Here is a 17,993-nt window from a genome sequence, read left to right as displayed (position 1 = left end):
CAGATGAATTCAAAGTCGTGGGCCTCTCCAAAGGCATACCTGAAATCGGTGTAGACATTTGCTCTTTTTCCCTTGGAGAGCTTGCAGGCTGAGGTCAATGCTTGGAGTTGGGCCTCTTGGGCTGACTTAGCAGGGGGTAATTCCTGAGCTTGGAGGATAGTATCCTCAGTGGTGACTGCAAAGCCTGTGTGGTATCTGCCTTGGTTGTCGGCATATCTGGAGCCATCAACAAAAATTGGGAGATCTGGGTTCTCCAGTGGTGTGTCGAACACAGTGGGGAGATGTAAAGTTTCTTGTTTCATCACTTCAAAACAGTCATGCTCATCAGGATCTATAGGATCTGTTTCCCCCTTGGGAATTAGGAGGAGGGTGAAAGGGTTCAGGATGGTGCACCTCTGCAGGGTGACTTCCAGGACGAGTAGGGAACACTGAAGGCAGAGATGCCTGGCAGCAGACAGGTGCTTGGGCTGCATCTGGTTGAGGATAGCAGCAATGTCATGAGGGGCCAGAAGCACCAACGGGTGTCCCAGGATCAGACCCAAAGTTTTGTCCAGCAGGGCTTGCGCTGTGAAGACTGCTTGCAGGCAGGAGGAGCCACTTCTGATGACTGTGTCCAGGTGAAAAAAGGAAGAACCAAAACGTTGGAGTCTGTTTCCGTGAGACTGGGTGAGAACCCCAGTGGTATGTCCTTGCCTCTCGGACACAAAGAGCTTGAAAGTTTTGTCATAGTCTGGTAAGCCCAGCGCTGTGGCTGAGGAGATGGCCTGCTTGAGCAGGGTAAACTGCAGAGCGCTTCCAGTAAGAGACTGAAAGGATCCATCTTGTAAGCATCGTACAGAGGTTGCATCAGTGGAGAGGCTTCTAAGATCCATGCTCTGCAGTCGGAGATGAGTCCAAGGGAGGCATAAAGTGCTTGTGGTCCTAGTGAGATCTGTTGAATGGCAGTGACCCAGTCTTGGGTGAGGTGTCTTGCATCCTTCGAGATGCAATGTCCCAAGAACACAATTGAGGTAAAACACCACTGGAGTTTGGATTTGGAGGTTTTGCACCCTTGATGGCAAGGAAACAGAGGAGGCTTTCAGAAGTTGAGTTAGCTGTGCAGAGGTCATCAGCACACAGTAGTAGGTCAACCCCATTGGGGTTTTCCAGTTGCCTTGTATTGAAAATGAGGGCCATGGCCTTGGCAAAGAATGTCTGGGTAAGGCAGAGATGGAACTTCTCCATGGACGCCCTTTTGTCCTGAGGGATATCTTGAATTGTGGCAGCTTGGTCAGCGAGGCGATCCTAGGCCCAGGTATGTAATTGTTTGCAGACTAGAAGGATTGGTCATCGATTAGCCTGGCTTCTGTGAGACATCTTTCTATGATCGGCCAGTATGTGTCTCCAGCTTTTACTTCGGTCAGTCCCTTTCGATCCCACCAGGTGGTTGAGAACATCTTCTGAATTTGCACTATCTAGTGGTAATAAGTCATTGGTTGTTTTTCTGGGTCTGAATGGAGGCCTGGGTGGGGGTGAATGCCACGTAGCTGAGCAGTGCGTCTTGTGGGGGCCCAGAGCTGGATGTGCCACTGCCCCATATGGACAGCAGGGGTGCAAAATTGATGGTTGAAGCCCCCGTGTCTAGACCTGGAGGTGGTCGATGGGCCCGAGGGGCCAATGTGATCGGGGGTTAGCGGCATCATCAGAGTTATCCCGATTTGAGGCTGGAGGGTTGTTGTAGGTGTGCATGCTGGGGGTCGGTAGATGGTTAGGCCACTGACCGGTGGTTGTGGCCGGGATGACCTGCATGCCTTCCAGTGGAGAGATTATGGCACCGGTGTCTTCTTGATCAGGAACACTAGGCATAAGGGGGGTGGGTGCCCGATGCAGGAGGGCCAGTATTAGTTGACGCATAGAAAGCGATCAGCCCTGAGGACCAGATAGAGGAACGTAGTGGGTTTAAGGCCTTCCTGGTTGTGCATTCCGGCTGGTGTACAAAGATGGCTGCCAGAAGTGGGTGAAGAAGGTGTAGTTCCAGGAGTGCTAAGATGGCCCCCGGGACAGGAAGTGGATGGAACAGTTCCGGGAGTGCTAAGATGGCAGCTGGAACAGGAAGTGGTTGCCGTAGTCACCGGAGGTGTAGTAGGATTGGCTTGGAGTACGGGGAGAAGAGGTGACATCTCGGAGGGATGGGGCGTGGCGCGTCATCTGGAATTCTGGACGTCACAGGCGAAACACACCCAGTGTGGCAGGTTGCCATTGTAGGGCGGCGTAGGGGCAGTTGCTTAAGGTACATCTCCACAATTTCTATGATACACGTTTTCATGATACACATACAGTTGGATAGTTTACTTTCACCTCTACCCACTTTTCTCTGTGAATCGCTCTAGCTACACTATACCAGCCTTCTGCTGCTTCCAGTAGATTATTATCTATTAGCATTCCTTTCTTGTCCCTTATGATTTTACGCCCTTTTTCTGGCTGTAATCTTCCTCCCTCTGTGTACAGTAATCCGCACACTTTCATTAGCTTTTTTAACTTCTTACAGCAGTCTTCTCCCTCTCTTGCCGCCACCAGATCAAATGCTAAAATGCCTTCCTGAGGCTTAGATTGTTTGCCACCCATACCCCCTCTTACTTGTCCTTTGGACTCCTTAACTATAATTCTAACTACTTAACCCTTTCCTGCTCTGTTTTCTCACAGCCCTCTGGCTGATTCTGGTGGCACAGACACCTCTCAATACTGTGTCCACTTGCTATTGCCTGCTCTTCTATCTCTCACAGAGACAATCCCACCCTCTCTTCAACTGGGTAATAGACGTTAAAGCGGAAAACCAGGACCTCAGGCGAACGTGGCGGCATCCTAGCAATCTAACCTCAAATCCTAGTCTCTTAATTTAAATTAGAGCTCAGTCACCCTCATTTATACCAACATAAGCCCAGTAACACACTTAGGACATGACATAATATTAGACAATACCGGTCATAGGAGACTGTGGAGGATACATGCTACTACGGACGTCCCACGTCACTTGACCATGAGGCGTATCCAGCGCCCTGTTTCAGTGACTCGCTACACTGCAGTGTCACTAAGGCAGTAACTGGTTCATTTAATCCTCCAAGTTTCTTTCAACTATCACGTAACATAAAACTGGGCAGCAGATATTGAGTATGACAGGTTTGGGGTTATCAGACACCGGGCAAGAAAATTGCCAGTCTTTGGTGGCCGCAGACCAGCCATATAAGTCACAGAAACAGACCAAGAGGAGAGACAGGTGTACTGGTAAGGTAACATAAAATGTCCTACCGTACTCTAGGAGGTGATCAGTCTCCAGCTGCGTCTGACTGTCTGGTCCACTTCAGCGACTTTTTCTTACGGCTGCTCATTGGTCCACAACCTGGGGTCTCATCTGGTATAGATTGGTACTGAATGTACCTAATGAATATCTGCCCCCTTCCTGATTAGAAGCTTCTTGGCCTGTGCATGCACAGAAGAATCACACTCTGACCTGACCCGCAGTTCAACTGCATGAGGTTTTATAGATGGTATGCATAGTTAGTACGTCATGAAGTACGAATCTGTAGCTGATTGGTTATTGCCTTATATGGGTTTCTTTCTCCAGGAGCTGGCATCATCATCTTGGATTTCCTGGACGAGGAATGCACTATCTTGAGTATACTGTTAGAAACGTGGTGGGAGGAGGGAGCGAGTAGTTAGTCAACACTTTAGCAGGCAGCTGTGTTAGCAAGTGTAGAAAAGAAGCACATATTTACAATAGGCAATTTACTTAGTTTATTACAGACCATCACAACATCACAAAATCTCATTCAAAACCATTTATTCAATATGTCTTCTTTATGCATTATAGCTATTAAAAAGGTCAATCCTCCCTCTCTTGGAGGTGATTGGAAAAGAAAACCTTTCCTATGTGAGTCTTACTGGATTACGGAGATGTGCGCCCGGGTTCTGTTAGGCTTGAAGTCAAAGTAAGATCTTATGTATTAGTGTTGACAGTATCTTCCGGATTTGCACCCTGATATGGGCTATTATGCCGCACCAGCTTTCCCAAGTTGTCACTTATGTATAAAACTTCTGGCTCTCTTGAAAACTGGTGTTAATCGGGCTGTGTGCCCCAAGTTGTATAGTCCTGTATGAATAAAGTCTGATATGTTACACTGAAGTTGTAGAACCTTTCCCATGTGATCACAGCTGTATATTACTGTGTGCGACTCTTCCTAGTATATGACCCTATAGTGATGAGATGGAGGGGAGATGCCCTTGCTGGGCTCAGTGGTGGAATATGGTTCTTACTATTAACATCTATGAAAGGATAATTCTCAAAACCAAACAATGTCCTAACAAACTCCACAAAGTCCGGGATCCACAGTGATTCTCCCCTCACTACTTATACACATAATGGGTACCAGCTCTCCCTCATCTCCAACAGTTCTGAGGAAACATCATCTACAGGAAGAAGAAAGATCGTCCCAAATACAAACATGTAAGTTATACAAGTAAACTTTTATCAACAGTTAGAAACAAGTTTAGAGACACAGTTATATGTATCAGTGTAAAATACTCTATGTACACGGCTGATATAAAGGCGGGTTATCTGGATTATATTTGTTTCTGGATAACAGATGTTTATCGGTAATTACATACATTTCTTATTCATCACTTACTGCTCTAAATTGCTTCCCTTTACTTGTATGACATGTCACTTTACTTTTTTTTTACCTTTTTTTGTACAGTTTGACAAAACAGGTTTAAAAAAAGGGCCTCTCTCCCGTGTGAACTTTTTGATGTCGCAGTACATGTGACTTGCGAGTAAAACATTTCCCACACTCTGAACAAGAAAATGACTTCTCTCCTGTGTGACTACTCTGATGTCTAGCAAGGAGTGATTTTCGTGCAAAACATTTTCCACATTCTGAACATCCAAACGGCTTTTCTCCTGTGTGAATTCTCTTATGTGTAACAAGGACTGATTTGTCTACAAAACATTTCCCACATTCTAAACAGCAAAATGGCTTCTCCCCTGTGTGACTACTCTGATGTCTAGCAAGGAGTGATTTTCGTGCAAAACATTTCCCACATTCTGAACATCCAAACGGCTTTTCTCCTGTGTGAATTCTCTTATGTGTAACAAGGACTGATTTCACTGTAAAACATTTCCCACATTCTGAGCAAGAAAACGGTCTCTCCCCTGTGTGACTTCTCTGATGTATAACAAGGTTTTTTTTCTCTGAAAAATATTTTCCACATTCTGAACATATAAACACCTTCTTTCCTGTGTGACTTCTCTGATGTTTAACAAGGTCTAATTTCTCTGCAAAGCATTTCCCACAATCTGAACATTCAAAAGGCTTCTCCCCTGTGTGACTAGTCTGATGTTTAACAAGAAGTGATTTCACTGCGTAACATTTCCCACATTCTGAACATACAAATGGCTTCTCTCCTGTGTGAATTCTTTTATGTGTGACAAGGACTGATTTACAAGTAAAACATTTTCCACATTCTGAACATGAAAATGGCTTCTCTCCTGTGTGAGTTCTCTGATGTTTAACAAGGTCTGATTTCGCTGTAAAACATTTCCCACAATTTGAACAAGAAAATGGCTTCTCTCCTGTGTGAATTCTCTGATGTCTAACAAGGAGTGATTTCACAGCAAAATATTTCCCACATTCTGAACATACAAATGGCTTCTCTCCTGTGTGAATTCTCTTATGTGTGACAAGCACTGATTTACCTGTAAAACATTTCCCACATTCTGAACATACAAATGGCTTCTCTCCTGTGTGAGTTCTTTGATGTTTAACAAGGTCTGATTTCGCTGTAAAACATTTCCCACAATCTGAACAAGAAAATGGCTTCTCTCCTGTGTGAATTCTCTGATGATCAACAAGGAATGATTTTGCTGCAAAACATTTCCCACAATCTGAACATGAAAATGGCTTCTCTCCTGTGTGACTTCTCTGATGTGTAACAAGGACTGATTTAGCTGTAAAACATTTCCCACATTCTGAACATACAAACGGCTTCTCTCCTGTGTGAATTCTCTGGTGTCTAACAAGGAGTGATTTTGCTGCAAAACATTTCTCACATTCTGAACATGAATATGGCCTCTCCTTTCTGTCAGCTCTTTTTCTCCTTCCGTGACATTTATTCAGCTTATCAGTCTGTGATGAATCAGAACATAGGACCTGTTTTCTGTGAAAGGCTGAGGGGATATCTGGGATAATGTCAGGTTCTTCATATGTATCTTGTGTGATACCGCAATCGTCTGCTTTACAATCTGCAGATATCAGACGTCCCTCTGAGCTCCCGGTACCGTCATCTGCCAAGAATAAAGTTGATTTTTTTCACATTATAGATCTTAAAAATGATCCTGATTTTTTTATAACATTTCTATACAAATAACAAGTCATGTAGAAAGATACGGATTACTTACTGGTAGTCCCTTTTCCAGGAGTCATCACGACGGCCCCATTTACATATGGAGGTTGCTCCTGACCTTGGTAGGGACAGGAAGAGTTTAAAAGCACCTCCCTTTCCACCATGCTTCAGTGACTTTCAAGTTATTACGGTGGATAATGTTTACTAAACCAAAATTTACCTTTATTCGGTCATATTTACATTGAAAAGAAAATTAATTATTCTAGAAGGGAGGGAACTTTGGGCCGCCGTGATGACTCCTGGAAAAGGGACTACCGGTAAGTAATCCGTATCTTTCCAGGTCGTCATCCCGGCGGCCCCATTTACATATGGAGTAATACCAAATTATAGGTGACTTTAGGGTGGGACTAGTGCCTGGAAGACTTTCCGTCCGTAGCCCAGGTAAAGGGTATCATTTAGGGTAGACAGGGTAGACAGGTTTGCGCGTATGGCCTTTTCCGTTCTTGACACCAACAAAAAGTCATCCAGATATGGTAAAATAAGGATCTGGTTTCACCTGAAATAGGCTACCATCTCTATTACTATTTTTGTGAAAACCCGAAGAGCGGTCGAGATTCCAAATGGTAGGGCCGTAAACTGATAGTGATGGATTTCACCCCCTCCCGCAGGGCGAATCTCAAGTATTTGTGGTGGACTGCGGCTATCGGGACGTGATAGTATGCATCTTTGAGATCTATAGTGCACATTACACTCTCGGGGTCTATTAGTGATACAATAGACCTCACAGTTTCCATCTTAAATTTTTTTATAGGAAATAAACTTATTTAGGGCCCTGAGATTAAAGATAGTTCTGATAGAGCTGTTCGTTTTTTTAATCAGAAAAAGGGGGGAATAGAATCACTCACCCCTTTTGTGATCAGGAACCTGCGCAATGACCCCTAAGTCCTTAAGTTCTTGGACGCCTTTTATGAGGTTCCCTTGTTCTTGTAGGGACCCGGGGGAGGTTATGAGGAGTCTTCTAGGAGGTAGCGAGTGGAATTCAATTCGGTACCCCACTTCAATTATCTGAAGTACCCAGGGGTTAGATGTTAACCCCTGCCACTGGTCTCAGATAGCGTGCTAATCTATTGCCTGTTGGCTCAGAAGAGGGTTGAGCTTCCTTGGGGTATGACCATCTTCCCGTCTTCCCTTTTCCTTTGAAGTGGCTGCCGTGTCCTCCTTGGAAAAGATGGTTTTCTGTAAGGCTTTCTGTCGGGAAGGGTCTTGCTCTTGTCTCCGACTTTTTCCATAATTTTGTCCAAGATGGGTCCAAACATATATTCCCCTTGGAATGGAATGGCGCAGAGTTTGTTTTTTGATGTTACATCCGCTGCCCATGTCTTTAGCCATAATGCCCTTCTCGTCGTATGGCTGAGGACTCTGGTTTTTGCGCCGTATCTAACGGTCTATGCTGATGCGTCGGCCAGAAAAGCGGTGGCCATTTTTAAGAGGGGGAGACAACTGGCTAACTCCTCCCTAGGGGCCCGATCTTTAATGGATGTTTCCAGCCTGTTTAGCCATAGGACCATGGACCTGGCTACGGATGTTGATGCTATGCTGGCCTCGACGGTAAAGGATGTTGCTTCCCAGGCCTTTCTCATCAGGCCGTCGATCTTTTTATCCATCGGATCTGAGAGTTGCGAGGCGTCCTCAAAAGGCAGGAGGGTTTTTGGCCACCTTTGCAATTTGTATATCGACCCTTGGGGTCTCTCTGTATAGGCGGACATCCTCAGGAGCGAACGCGAGCCGGTTCCGGACTTCCCTTGAGACCGATAGCCTCTTCTCGGGTTCCTGCCACTCATCTGCAATCACCTGTTGCAGGGTCTGGTTGACCGGGAACATGGTCTTTGGTTTTAACCGGAGGCCCCCAAACATCTCATCCTGGATTGTCCTGGGCGGGTGATCCTCTTCTATTTGCATTGTTTCCCTCACCGCCTTGATGAGGTGCCCAATGTCGTCTGAGGAAAAATAGTACTTTTTCTCGTCCTCGATTAATGCTAGCGGGTCCTCTAGTCCTCCCTCTGACAGGAGTTCCAGGGATTCGCCGGAAATTGAGCTCGCCGATTCTGTTTGTCTTGGTCTTTTAGGGACCCGTGACGGACCTGGCTGAGCATGGGAGAGGGATGCTATGGTGGCCTGTAATTTCTCTCTAATCATACAGCGGATGTCAGTTTTAAACGTCGCTTTTTCCTCCGCTAATATCTTTTCTGTGCATTCCGCGCATAGGGGCTTTTTATAATTTTCCTCGAGCCTTTTACTGCAGAGGACACATTTTTTGGACTTTTTCTTGGGGTCCGTCTTAGTCTACGGACCTTCTTTATCCATCTAACCCACACGCAAAAAATGGGGGAGAGGGGAGAAAAGAGGGGAACATATATGCATCCGATTCGGCACACGTGGCAATTTGCATGTTCCATTTTTTTGGCATATAGCCTACTCACGGTTTGAAGGGTCTCTGTTTCTCCCTCACGTGCTGAGCTGTCGCGAGTAGACATGCTTCTGGCACTTCTGGCAGTCAGCAGGGTAACTTTTATGGAGCAGAGCCTGCTTTATATGGGGAGATTTTCAAATTTGACGCCATGTCCGGGTTTCTGCTGGTAGCCACGCCCCCATGTCGAGCGCGTGACATCACCACGCCGGATGACGTCACCGCTATGCGCGCCGAGGATTGCGGAAGCACAGGGAGCCCAGGGAGGCCACCGCTGCCGTTCCCCTGCCAGGAGGAAGTATCCCATCGCAGCAGCGGCAGCCTGAATATGCGGACCGCGCGAGGAAGACCAGCGCTGCTGTGGCGACTGATGGCTTCCCGGCGGCGCAGGTCGGGGATGCAGGGACTGCGGCGGTATGCGGCCCCGACCTCTACCCTCCAGGGGGATCGCACAGCGTGTGGTAAGTCTTTTCTTTCCTGGAGTTCTTGCTTCATCTGGGCACCGTAGGGACAGGAAGACACCGGAGCATGGTGGAAAGGGAGGTGCTTTTAAACTCTTCCTGTCCCTACCGAGGTCAGAGGGCAACCTCCATTGTAATGGGGCCGTCGTGATGACGACCTAGAAAAAGGTAATCATCATCTAAGGGTGCTTTTACACAGGCTGACAGGCTAGAGTAATCACTGAAAAGAGCCACTACGTACAACTGTCTGTTCATGTAAACATGGGTCCTGACAGAGCAAGTGAGTGAGGATCATTCACTCCTAGAAGTCGCTTGGTTTGCAGCTCACTTAAAGACCAAGTGATTGTAAGTGCAGAAAACATCACCAAAAACTACAGATGTGAATCGGGACTTACAAGTAACTAATTCTGGTTTTTTTCAATAATGTGAGGGTCCTGGGGGTCTGAAAAAGGGTCATAAACAGTAATTTGCACCTCCACAAGCCCTAGGCTCCTGTCCTGTTACATCTCCAAGCTCAAACTACAGAAATAGTATATACCATACGGCCAGTCGCCATGTAATTATACCAGTATTTTGTGTGGCCAACTGCACCGTGTGTTTCCACCCTTAAAGTGTGTTCACACATGGCAGATTGTGCTGCAGGTCCACACCAAAATCTGCATGACAATCCACACTATACGGTGTGGGTTATGGCACAGATCCGCAGCAGATTTCCTCCTTTCAATTGAAGGGGTGAAGTCTGAAGCAGATCTGCATCAAAATACACACCAGTGGTAAAGACTGAAATGCGAAATTTGTTGTAGTCTTTCCTCAGCAGAAAACCCACTATGTATGAACGCACCCTTAGGTTGGATTCACACGGGGCGGATTTGCCGCGAAAATTCAGTGCGGAATTTTGCCGCGGCAAATCCATCTGCGGCCGCTAATCCAGGCATTAGCCAGCCATGTGGACGAGATTTCTCAGAAATCTCGTCCACACAGGACGGCAAATCCGCTGCGGCTAAGCCGGCAGAAGCTGCCGCTGCGGCGCGGACTTGCTGACTGCAGTATGTCCATTTTTTTTTTCCGCTGCGGCCGCGCTCTCCTCTATGGAAGCGCCGGCAATAGCAGAAGAGCGAGCGGCCGGGCCCCTTCAAAGCCGCAGCAGGTTTTGCAGCAGCGATTCTCCCGGCGGAAATCTTACGGTTTTTCATTGCGGCCAAACCGCGAGATGTCCGCCGAGAATCCACCCTGTGTGACCCTAGCCTTATGTTGGGCAGTTACTCATGGGCATGTGATAAATTCCTGCTTCACAGAGTCAAATTTGCCATCCAGCCCCTGAGCATTACACAGAGCCGCCATGAGATATATTGGGTTCCTATATAATGTAGAGCCAAAGACCAATTAGGGACTGAGGCCTCATGAAATCTGAGCGGAAATGGGTTTAAAAGGTCTTTTGGGCATTAATTATTAGAGTATTGGCTTACTAGGTAGGTATTTAATAGATGTTCTTTGAGTTCAGTACAGGGTCAGCTGTGAGCGGTCTGGAAGGTGCTGGAGGTGCCAGGGAAACTTTGGAGCCCTAGGATGGATGGCGATTGGTCTGAAGAAAATGGTGGGAATTAGCCTGAGGGATCCTTTTGTGAAGCTCAGGCCCCAGCAACAAGAGCTGATTGGTGGGAGTGATTGGTGAGAGAAAGCGAGAGCTGATATAGGGAGGTGCTGACAGGACAGGGGCTTCAGTTTTTTAAAATAGCACCAGAAGATTCTTCCACCCTCTTGTTTAGCTTCCATCTTGTCGCGGCATGTTTAAATGGAATGCCGCCCGACTCCTGCGGGTGGGTATAATGATGGATTAAAGATTGGTTATTGGTGTAGACTTGAGTATGTAGGAATCAGTCTATGTGTTATGTATGTTGGGGTTTTGAGTTTTTAATATTTATAAGGTAACCCAAAGTAAGTCACCGAGGCAGAAATTCTTCAAAAATGAGTCTAAGAGTAATCACCGAAGAAGAATTATATTAAAAATACTAACTTTACTAATAAAGATTAAAATCAGTTTGGACAGAACAAAACATATATTTTTAATTGAGGTATTAGGGAAAACCCTTCACTCTATGATTCAGAGCAAATTTCTTATCAGTAACCCCACTAATGAAAGTTAGGTGTCTAAAATCCCAGGTCCAAGTTGAGAGGGTACATGGGATAACACCCTTCCATTATTAATGTGGTGCGGTTATTGAGTTGAGTGGGGTTTAACCCTCCCCCTGCTGATACACAAATTACGGGGTTGCCCTCATTGGGGGTCCCCAGATCAGACAGATATTCCAGATAGAAGAAGGGGTGTTGTGCGTGTTACATGGACACAAAGCTGTACCCTGTAGGCTCAGCTGAGACCCTCCGTAAAAATATAAAGGAAGGAGTACAGTGTTAATACTTCTTTAATGTTCCCTTATCTAAGTGTGGTGATCAACGGTTATGCACCACTAGAGGAAAGGGTTAAATACCCTTTGAGTACCAACTATAGAAGCCTGAGACTGGTATTGTTAAAAGCGGAGTGAATGTTGTATTCCACTTAGAATATCAGTACAGGTGTATGATATAGGGCCCGGTAAGAATTCAGAAGGTCCAGTTAGCAAAGGGTTAAATAGTGCCATAAGAAAGTGGATCGGCGATAGTGAAGAGAAAAAAAAACTGGTTTTCTCTTCTAGTTAAATGATTTCTTCCTTAAATAAACTCCAAGTTATAGTGCACTGTTAATTAGACCAGGGTCGGAGAGGGAGGGGTTAACTTGTGCAATAAGGACCTTTCCACTAAATAAGCATATGGCCCAAGACCAAGGTTACTGCCCTAAATATCAAAACACCAGGTCAGGGAGTGATCGCTAATTGTTTAGCAAATCCAGCCAGCACTTCAGGGGTTAAATTTGCCCGTATGCCTGCAGTGCTATTAAATGCTATTTCAGTGTTTAAGATCACTTTAAGTCCTTCTGATAATACAAATCTCTAGGTGAATAGCCCTATACTTCAGCACAGCAGCGCTGCGAATAAGGAGAAACTAGATGGGCATTGATGTAGCTGCCCGACGGATGGTATCGGGCAGCCGTCTAGTTCTAACACCTCGACTAACTATCTGGAGAGGTTACTGACTCCCTAAAATCACGTCATCGACGCGTTTCTGCAGTGCTCTTAACATGTGCACTGCTTCATCAGGATGCGTTATTAAATGTCAGAGGGAACAGCCGTGATGTCTGGCGGTATCCCTGTAGTGAGTGCCGCGCGTCTGATATAGACAGCGCTTATATATGTGGAGCTCCTCCTTCCCTCTCTCATCCCAGCCAATCCCAAAAACTGGCTGTTATTTAGTACAGCCCCCTTGCATTCTCGCGATACAGGCTGAATAGAAAACCTCTGCTGAGGTACTTCAGCACTGGACAGCTCCCTGCTGTTGTGATGCCCAGCGTGAGTGTGCAGAGGAGAGGATCAGCACTGGACAGCTCCCTGCTGTTGTGATGCCCAGCGTGAGTGTGCAGAGGAGAGGATCAGCACTGGACAGCTCCCTGCTGTTGTGATGCCCGGCGTGAGTGTGCAGAGGAGAGGATCAGCACTGGACAGCTCCCTGCTGTTGTGATGCGCGGCATGAGTATGCAGGGGAGAAGATCAGCACTGGACAGCTCCCTGGTGTCATGATGCCGCAGAGGAGAGGATCAGCACTGGACAGCTCCCTGCTGTTGTGATGCGCGACGTGAGTATGCAGGGGAGAAGATCAGCACTGGACAGCTCCCTGCTGTTGTGATGCGCGGCGTGAGTGTGCAGAGGAGAGGATCAGCACTGGACAGCTCCCTCCTCCCTACTAGAGCCCTGTAAACGATTTCACAGGTTTATGTGAAGGCTGGGGTGGATATATTGTAATTGCGATTCAGATATATTCCAAGCTCTTTTCTGGGAAAGGTTGGGGGGGGATTTTTACCCTGGAGGGATGATTGTAGTTAGTCAAAATTTGAAGCAAAAAAGAGAGGATGCATCTCTCAGTGTTTGTTCAAAAACCAGGGGGGGGGGGGTTAAGTTTTGGTGGGGAGGTAAGGGGGGTGGGACGGGGCTTGTAGTTATTTCAGATGAAGGAAGTGTAGGATAGTTGTTCGCTCAAGCCCGTAGGTGAGCAGGTCTTGAGTCTGTGAATCCACATGCATTCCTTCTGTAGTCGTTTTTTATCGATGTCTCCCCTTCTTCCGTTATACCTAATCAGTTCAATGCCTTGAAATTTGAGAAGACTTAGGTCATTGTCCTGATGGTCTCTCATGTGTTTCGCCAAGCTTGTATGCTCCCCCCTCCGTACGTTCCCAACATGGGCTAAGATCCTTCTTCTGAATTGTTGCTTGGTCTTGCCCACATATTCCAGAGGACATGGGCAAGTTGCGAAATACACCACTCCTGGTGTCTTGCAATTTATGAAGTCGCGGATCTCATATGATCTTCCAGTGTTGACGCTCTCAAAAGTTGGTCCCTTTTTTATGAATCCACATGCCTTGCAGTCAGAGCAGGGGTATGTACCCTTGATTTTTTTTCGAAGTCAGCCAAGTGTCCCTGGGTATTTCTGGGGCTAGGTGGCTATGTACAAGGTGGTCTCTCAGGTTTCTCCCTCTTCGGTATGTGATAGAGGGCTTGTCTCCCAGGCATTCCACAAGGTCCTTGTCCTTGAGTAGGATAACCAATATTTTTGTAGAATCCTGTTCACATTTCTTGATTGATCGTCGTACGTACCAACCAGTCTAACAATGTTTTTGGTTATAAGGTAACCCCGTTTTTTTTTAATTAAAGTATTTTTTATTAAACTTTTTCACCTTTTGCATATTTTAAAACATTTTTTTTAACAAATCTTTGGTTTCCCCTCCCTCCCTCCCCCTCCCCCTCTCACCCACCCCCTTCCCCTCACCCCCCTCCCTCCCCCATCCCCCCTAAGATCTCTCTCTCAACGTTCTGTTCTTTGGGTAAACTGTCTCTGAATGAACACAGTGTTGTGTCGTAAACAATAATAACAGTTCATGTAACGTATATTTGTTTTCTTCTTTGGTCTTCGTGTTGCTTATCTTCTTGCTGTTTTCTTTTATTGATTCAGGGTTAGATTTTTTGTTGCATTCGAGGGGGGGTCATATTTCTTTTGCCCGTTGCCCGGTCTCTCTCTCTCCAATCCCTCCTTTCTTAACTTTTCCCTATTACTCCTTACCACTTTATTTTATTGTATATCGAGTCTGTAATTTGTTCTACATTTCCCAATAAACTTTATATATATCCATTACATACGTTGTTATGTCTTAGTAAATCCCCGGTTTACTGGTGCCTCCCCACACGGCTCACCACTCCCTATGTATTTGATCCAACATTACTGCTCTGGGCGTGTATCCATCTCAGCCATATGTCCTGATATTTTTGACTGGTCTTACGCTTAGTGTAAATACTCCTTTCCCACGGTAAAATTTGGTTGACCTTATTTTTGAATTCTCCCAGCGTGGGTGGTTCTTCGTCCAACCAGCGCTGGGCTATTGTTTTTCTGGCTATATACAATAGTCTGGCTACCGCTAGTTTTTCATGATCATCTAATGTTAGATCCTGTATGTATCCCAGAATGCACACGTATGGTGTAAAGTCCATACGTATGCCAAATGCCGCGTTAATTGCATTTCTTATTCCCAATATCTGTGCAATTTCGGACATCGCCATAGCATGTGGATTAGGTCCGCCGTGTGGGTTTTGCACCTTACACATATCGGGGAGGTTCTCATTCCTATATTGTGTAAGAAGGCCGGGGTGCGGTACACTCTGTGTATTAGAAATATTTGTGAGACTCTGTGTGATTCGCTCAGAGATAGCTTGGGTGTCATTTGTAGGATTTCCTCCCAGTGCGACTCCTCAATGGGCCCTATGTCTGCCTCCCATTTTGCTCTTGTTGATAACGGGTTGTGTGCATTGACCGTGTCCTGTATATGGGAATATAGTACAGATATTTTCCCCGCTGTGGTGGTGGCTTTTCCTATTATGTCCGCTACTATATTTATTACCATTGTTATTTCCGCCGTGTTTTTTTCCGCTTGTATAGCGTGTCTAAGTTGCAGATATTTGTAAAAGTCACTATTGGGGATGTCGTGGTTTTGCCTTAACTGCTCGAAGGTTTTTAGTTCCCCCCCCTCCAGTATCTGGTCCATTCTCCTAACTCCCCTGTCTTTCCACCCTTGGAATCCTTTTAGCTTGTTGATTTCTGGCAGGTGCGGGTTATTCCATATGGGGGTATGTTGTGTGCAGTTTTTTATATCAAGCATGTTTCTGGTCTTCCACCATATTTTATGTATCAATAATAGCGTGGGGGCACTTTGACCTTTTTTTTTAAACGCTCCACGTTCCAGGGTTTCAAACAAATGTGATCCGTTAAAGAGATTTACGTGTGTTTCTTCTGTCTCCCATCCCCTGAGATGTTGCAGCTGGGAGGCCATGAAGTACGAGAACGGATTGGGCAAGGCTAATCCTCCCTTTTCTTTTGAATTGTATAGCAGTTCTAATTTTATCCTAGGTGTCTTCCCTCCCCATACGAGTTCTCTAAACAGTCCCTTGGCCTTGTGGAAAAATTTTTGTGTTATCCAGTGTGGGGAGTTGTGTATTAGATACAGTAATTGGGGCATCCATATCATTTTTATAAGATTCACTCTTCCTATGATTGTCATGGGTAGTTTTTTCCATATGTGAAGTTTTTGTTTCCATTTTTCCATAAGTGGTTCCAGGTTTATTTTCCCGTACTCACTGACCTCTTTCGTAATTTTAACTCCAGATATTTAATTGTTGGGGTGCATTTCAGGGTTAATTCTCTGTTGGCAACTTGCATGTCTGGGGTGTCTATTGATAGTATTTCGGATTTGGTCCAATTGATAGCGAGTCCTGAGAAGGCTCCAAATTCTTTTATTGTTTGCATCGTGGTTTCTAAAGATTTTTCCCTGTCCCCTAAAAATAATAACATGTCGTCTGCATACAAAGCGATTTTCTCCTCCATGTTTCCTCTTATGAATCCCACTATTTCCTGGTGTGACCGAATTTTGCATGCTAGGGGCTCTATTGCAAGTGCAAACAGGAGTGGCGATAGTGGGCATCCCTGCCTTGTCCCTCTATGTAGTGGGAATGTTTCTGATGACCCCCCGTTGATGGACACATCCGCCTCCGCTCTAGCATATAGGAGTTTAACTCGTCTCACAAATATTGGGCCACAGCCCATTTTTTCTAGTACCTTCCACAGGTATTGCCACTCAACGCTATCAAACGCCTTGGCCGCGTCCAGTGAGCATATGATTCTGTCTCCGGTATTATCTACGGGTATTTGTAGGTTTAGAAATACTCTACGGATGTTCGTTGCCGTTGATCTTGCTGGTATAAACCCACTCTGGTCTGGATGCACCAAGGTGGATGCCACTTGTGATAGCCGCTTGGCTAAAACTTTTGCTATAATTTTGACATCCGCGTTTAACAGCGATATCGGCCTATACGAGTCCATCAACAGGGGGTCCTTTTCTGGTTTTAACAGAATTATTATTTTTGCTTTTCGCATTGTTTGTGGTAGTTCCCCTTCCTTTTCCGCCCCCGCCCATGTCTCCAGGAGTTGTGGTAATAAAGTGTCTGCATGTTGTTTGTAAAATTCTATTGGGAAACCATCCTCCCCTGGGGCCTTGTTATTTTGCATATCTTTTACTGCCTCTTGCATCTCCTCCAAGTCTATTGGTGCATCTAGAAACTCTCTCTGTTCCTCCGTCAATTTATGTGTTCTTATATCCGCCAAGTATTCCTCGATTTGTTCTACCGTTTTTTCCAGTTTCGAGGAATACAGAGAGGAGTAAAATTCCCGTGCAATCTCTCTTATGGATGTTGCGTCCCTGACTATCTCGCCTTGTGCGTCTTTTAGTTCAATGATGTATGTGGGGCTGGTTTGTGCTCGGGCTATAACTGCCAGCATATGTCCCGTTTTTTCTCCCTCCTCATAATATGTCTGTTTCCTGAACCCATTTTTAGTGGCTGCCGTTTCTAGGACGTATTTATTAAGGGCCTCTTGGGCCTGTTTCCATAGGTTGAGTGTTGTTATAGTTTTCTCTTTTATGTAATTTTCTTCTGATTCTTTTAGTTTGTCTCGTATTTTTTGCCCTCTTTCTCTATGTCCTTTTTTTGCCTGTGTGATTTGTTGTATGTATACCCCCCTCATATATGCCTTCATGGCCTCCCAGCAAATCGTCACACTTGTGGTATCCTTATTTAATATGAAGTATTCCTCTAGTGTTTTTTTCACTATTTCCTTGTTTAATATGTTTAGCCAGTGCGAGTTCAGATTCCATCTTTTTTGGGAATGACTCACAGTGTTACTGTGCTGTATGTCCAGACGTAGGATGGAGTGGTCAGAAACAACTCTTGGTAGATATTCTATCGAGGTTATATCTCTATATATCTGAATATTCCCTACCGCTAGGTCTATTCTAGATAAGCATTGGTATGTGGATGAGTAGCAGGAGTATTGTTTGTTTGTGGGGTGCCGTGTTCTCCATATGTCTATCAATGATATCTCGTTTATTAGTTTACCTAGTGGTGTCAGGTTCCTTTCTTCGTTTGCGTTTCTTGCCCTTAGTCTGTCCTGTGCAGGGTTAATGACCGAATTAAAGTCGCCTATGATAAGGACTGGAATGTCCGGTT

General features: G+C 45.5%; 2 protein-coding genes across 2 annotated transcripts in view; both read right to left on the bottom strand.

Moving 5' to 3' along the window:
* LOC136628986 (zinc finger protein 420-like) overlaps positions 1-17,993 on the bottom strand; it is a 457,969-nt gene that overhangs the window by 73,310 nt on the left and 366,666 nt on the right. The window lies entirely within an intron of this gene.
* Positions 3,764-17,993, bottom strand: part of LOC136629012 (oocyte zinc finger protein XlCOF7.1-like) — a 45,065-nt gene continuing 30,835 nt past the window's right edge. Inside the window, exon 4 of the mRNA XM_066605117.1 lies at positions 3,764-6,316. Coding sequence (XP_066461214.1) covers positions 4,746-6,316 — 1,571 coding nt within the window. The 3' untranslated portion in view covers positions 3,764-4,745. The remainder of the gene's footprint in view (positions 6,317-17,993) is intronic.

Source organism: Eleutherodactylus coqui, chromosome 5 (assembly GCF_035609145.1).
Source record: "Eleutherodactylus coqui strain aEleCoq1 chromosome 5, aEleCoq1.hap1, whole genome shotgun sequence".
In the NCBI taxonomy this organism is placed as follows: domain Eukaryota; kingdom Metazoa; phylum Chordata; class Amphibia; order Anura; family Eleutherodactylidae; genus Eleutherodactylus; species Eleutherodactylus coqui.
This window is presented reverse-complemented; position numbering and strand designations above follow the sequence as displayed.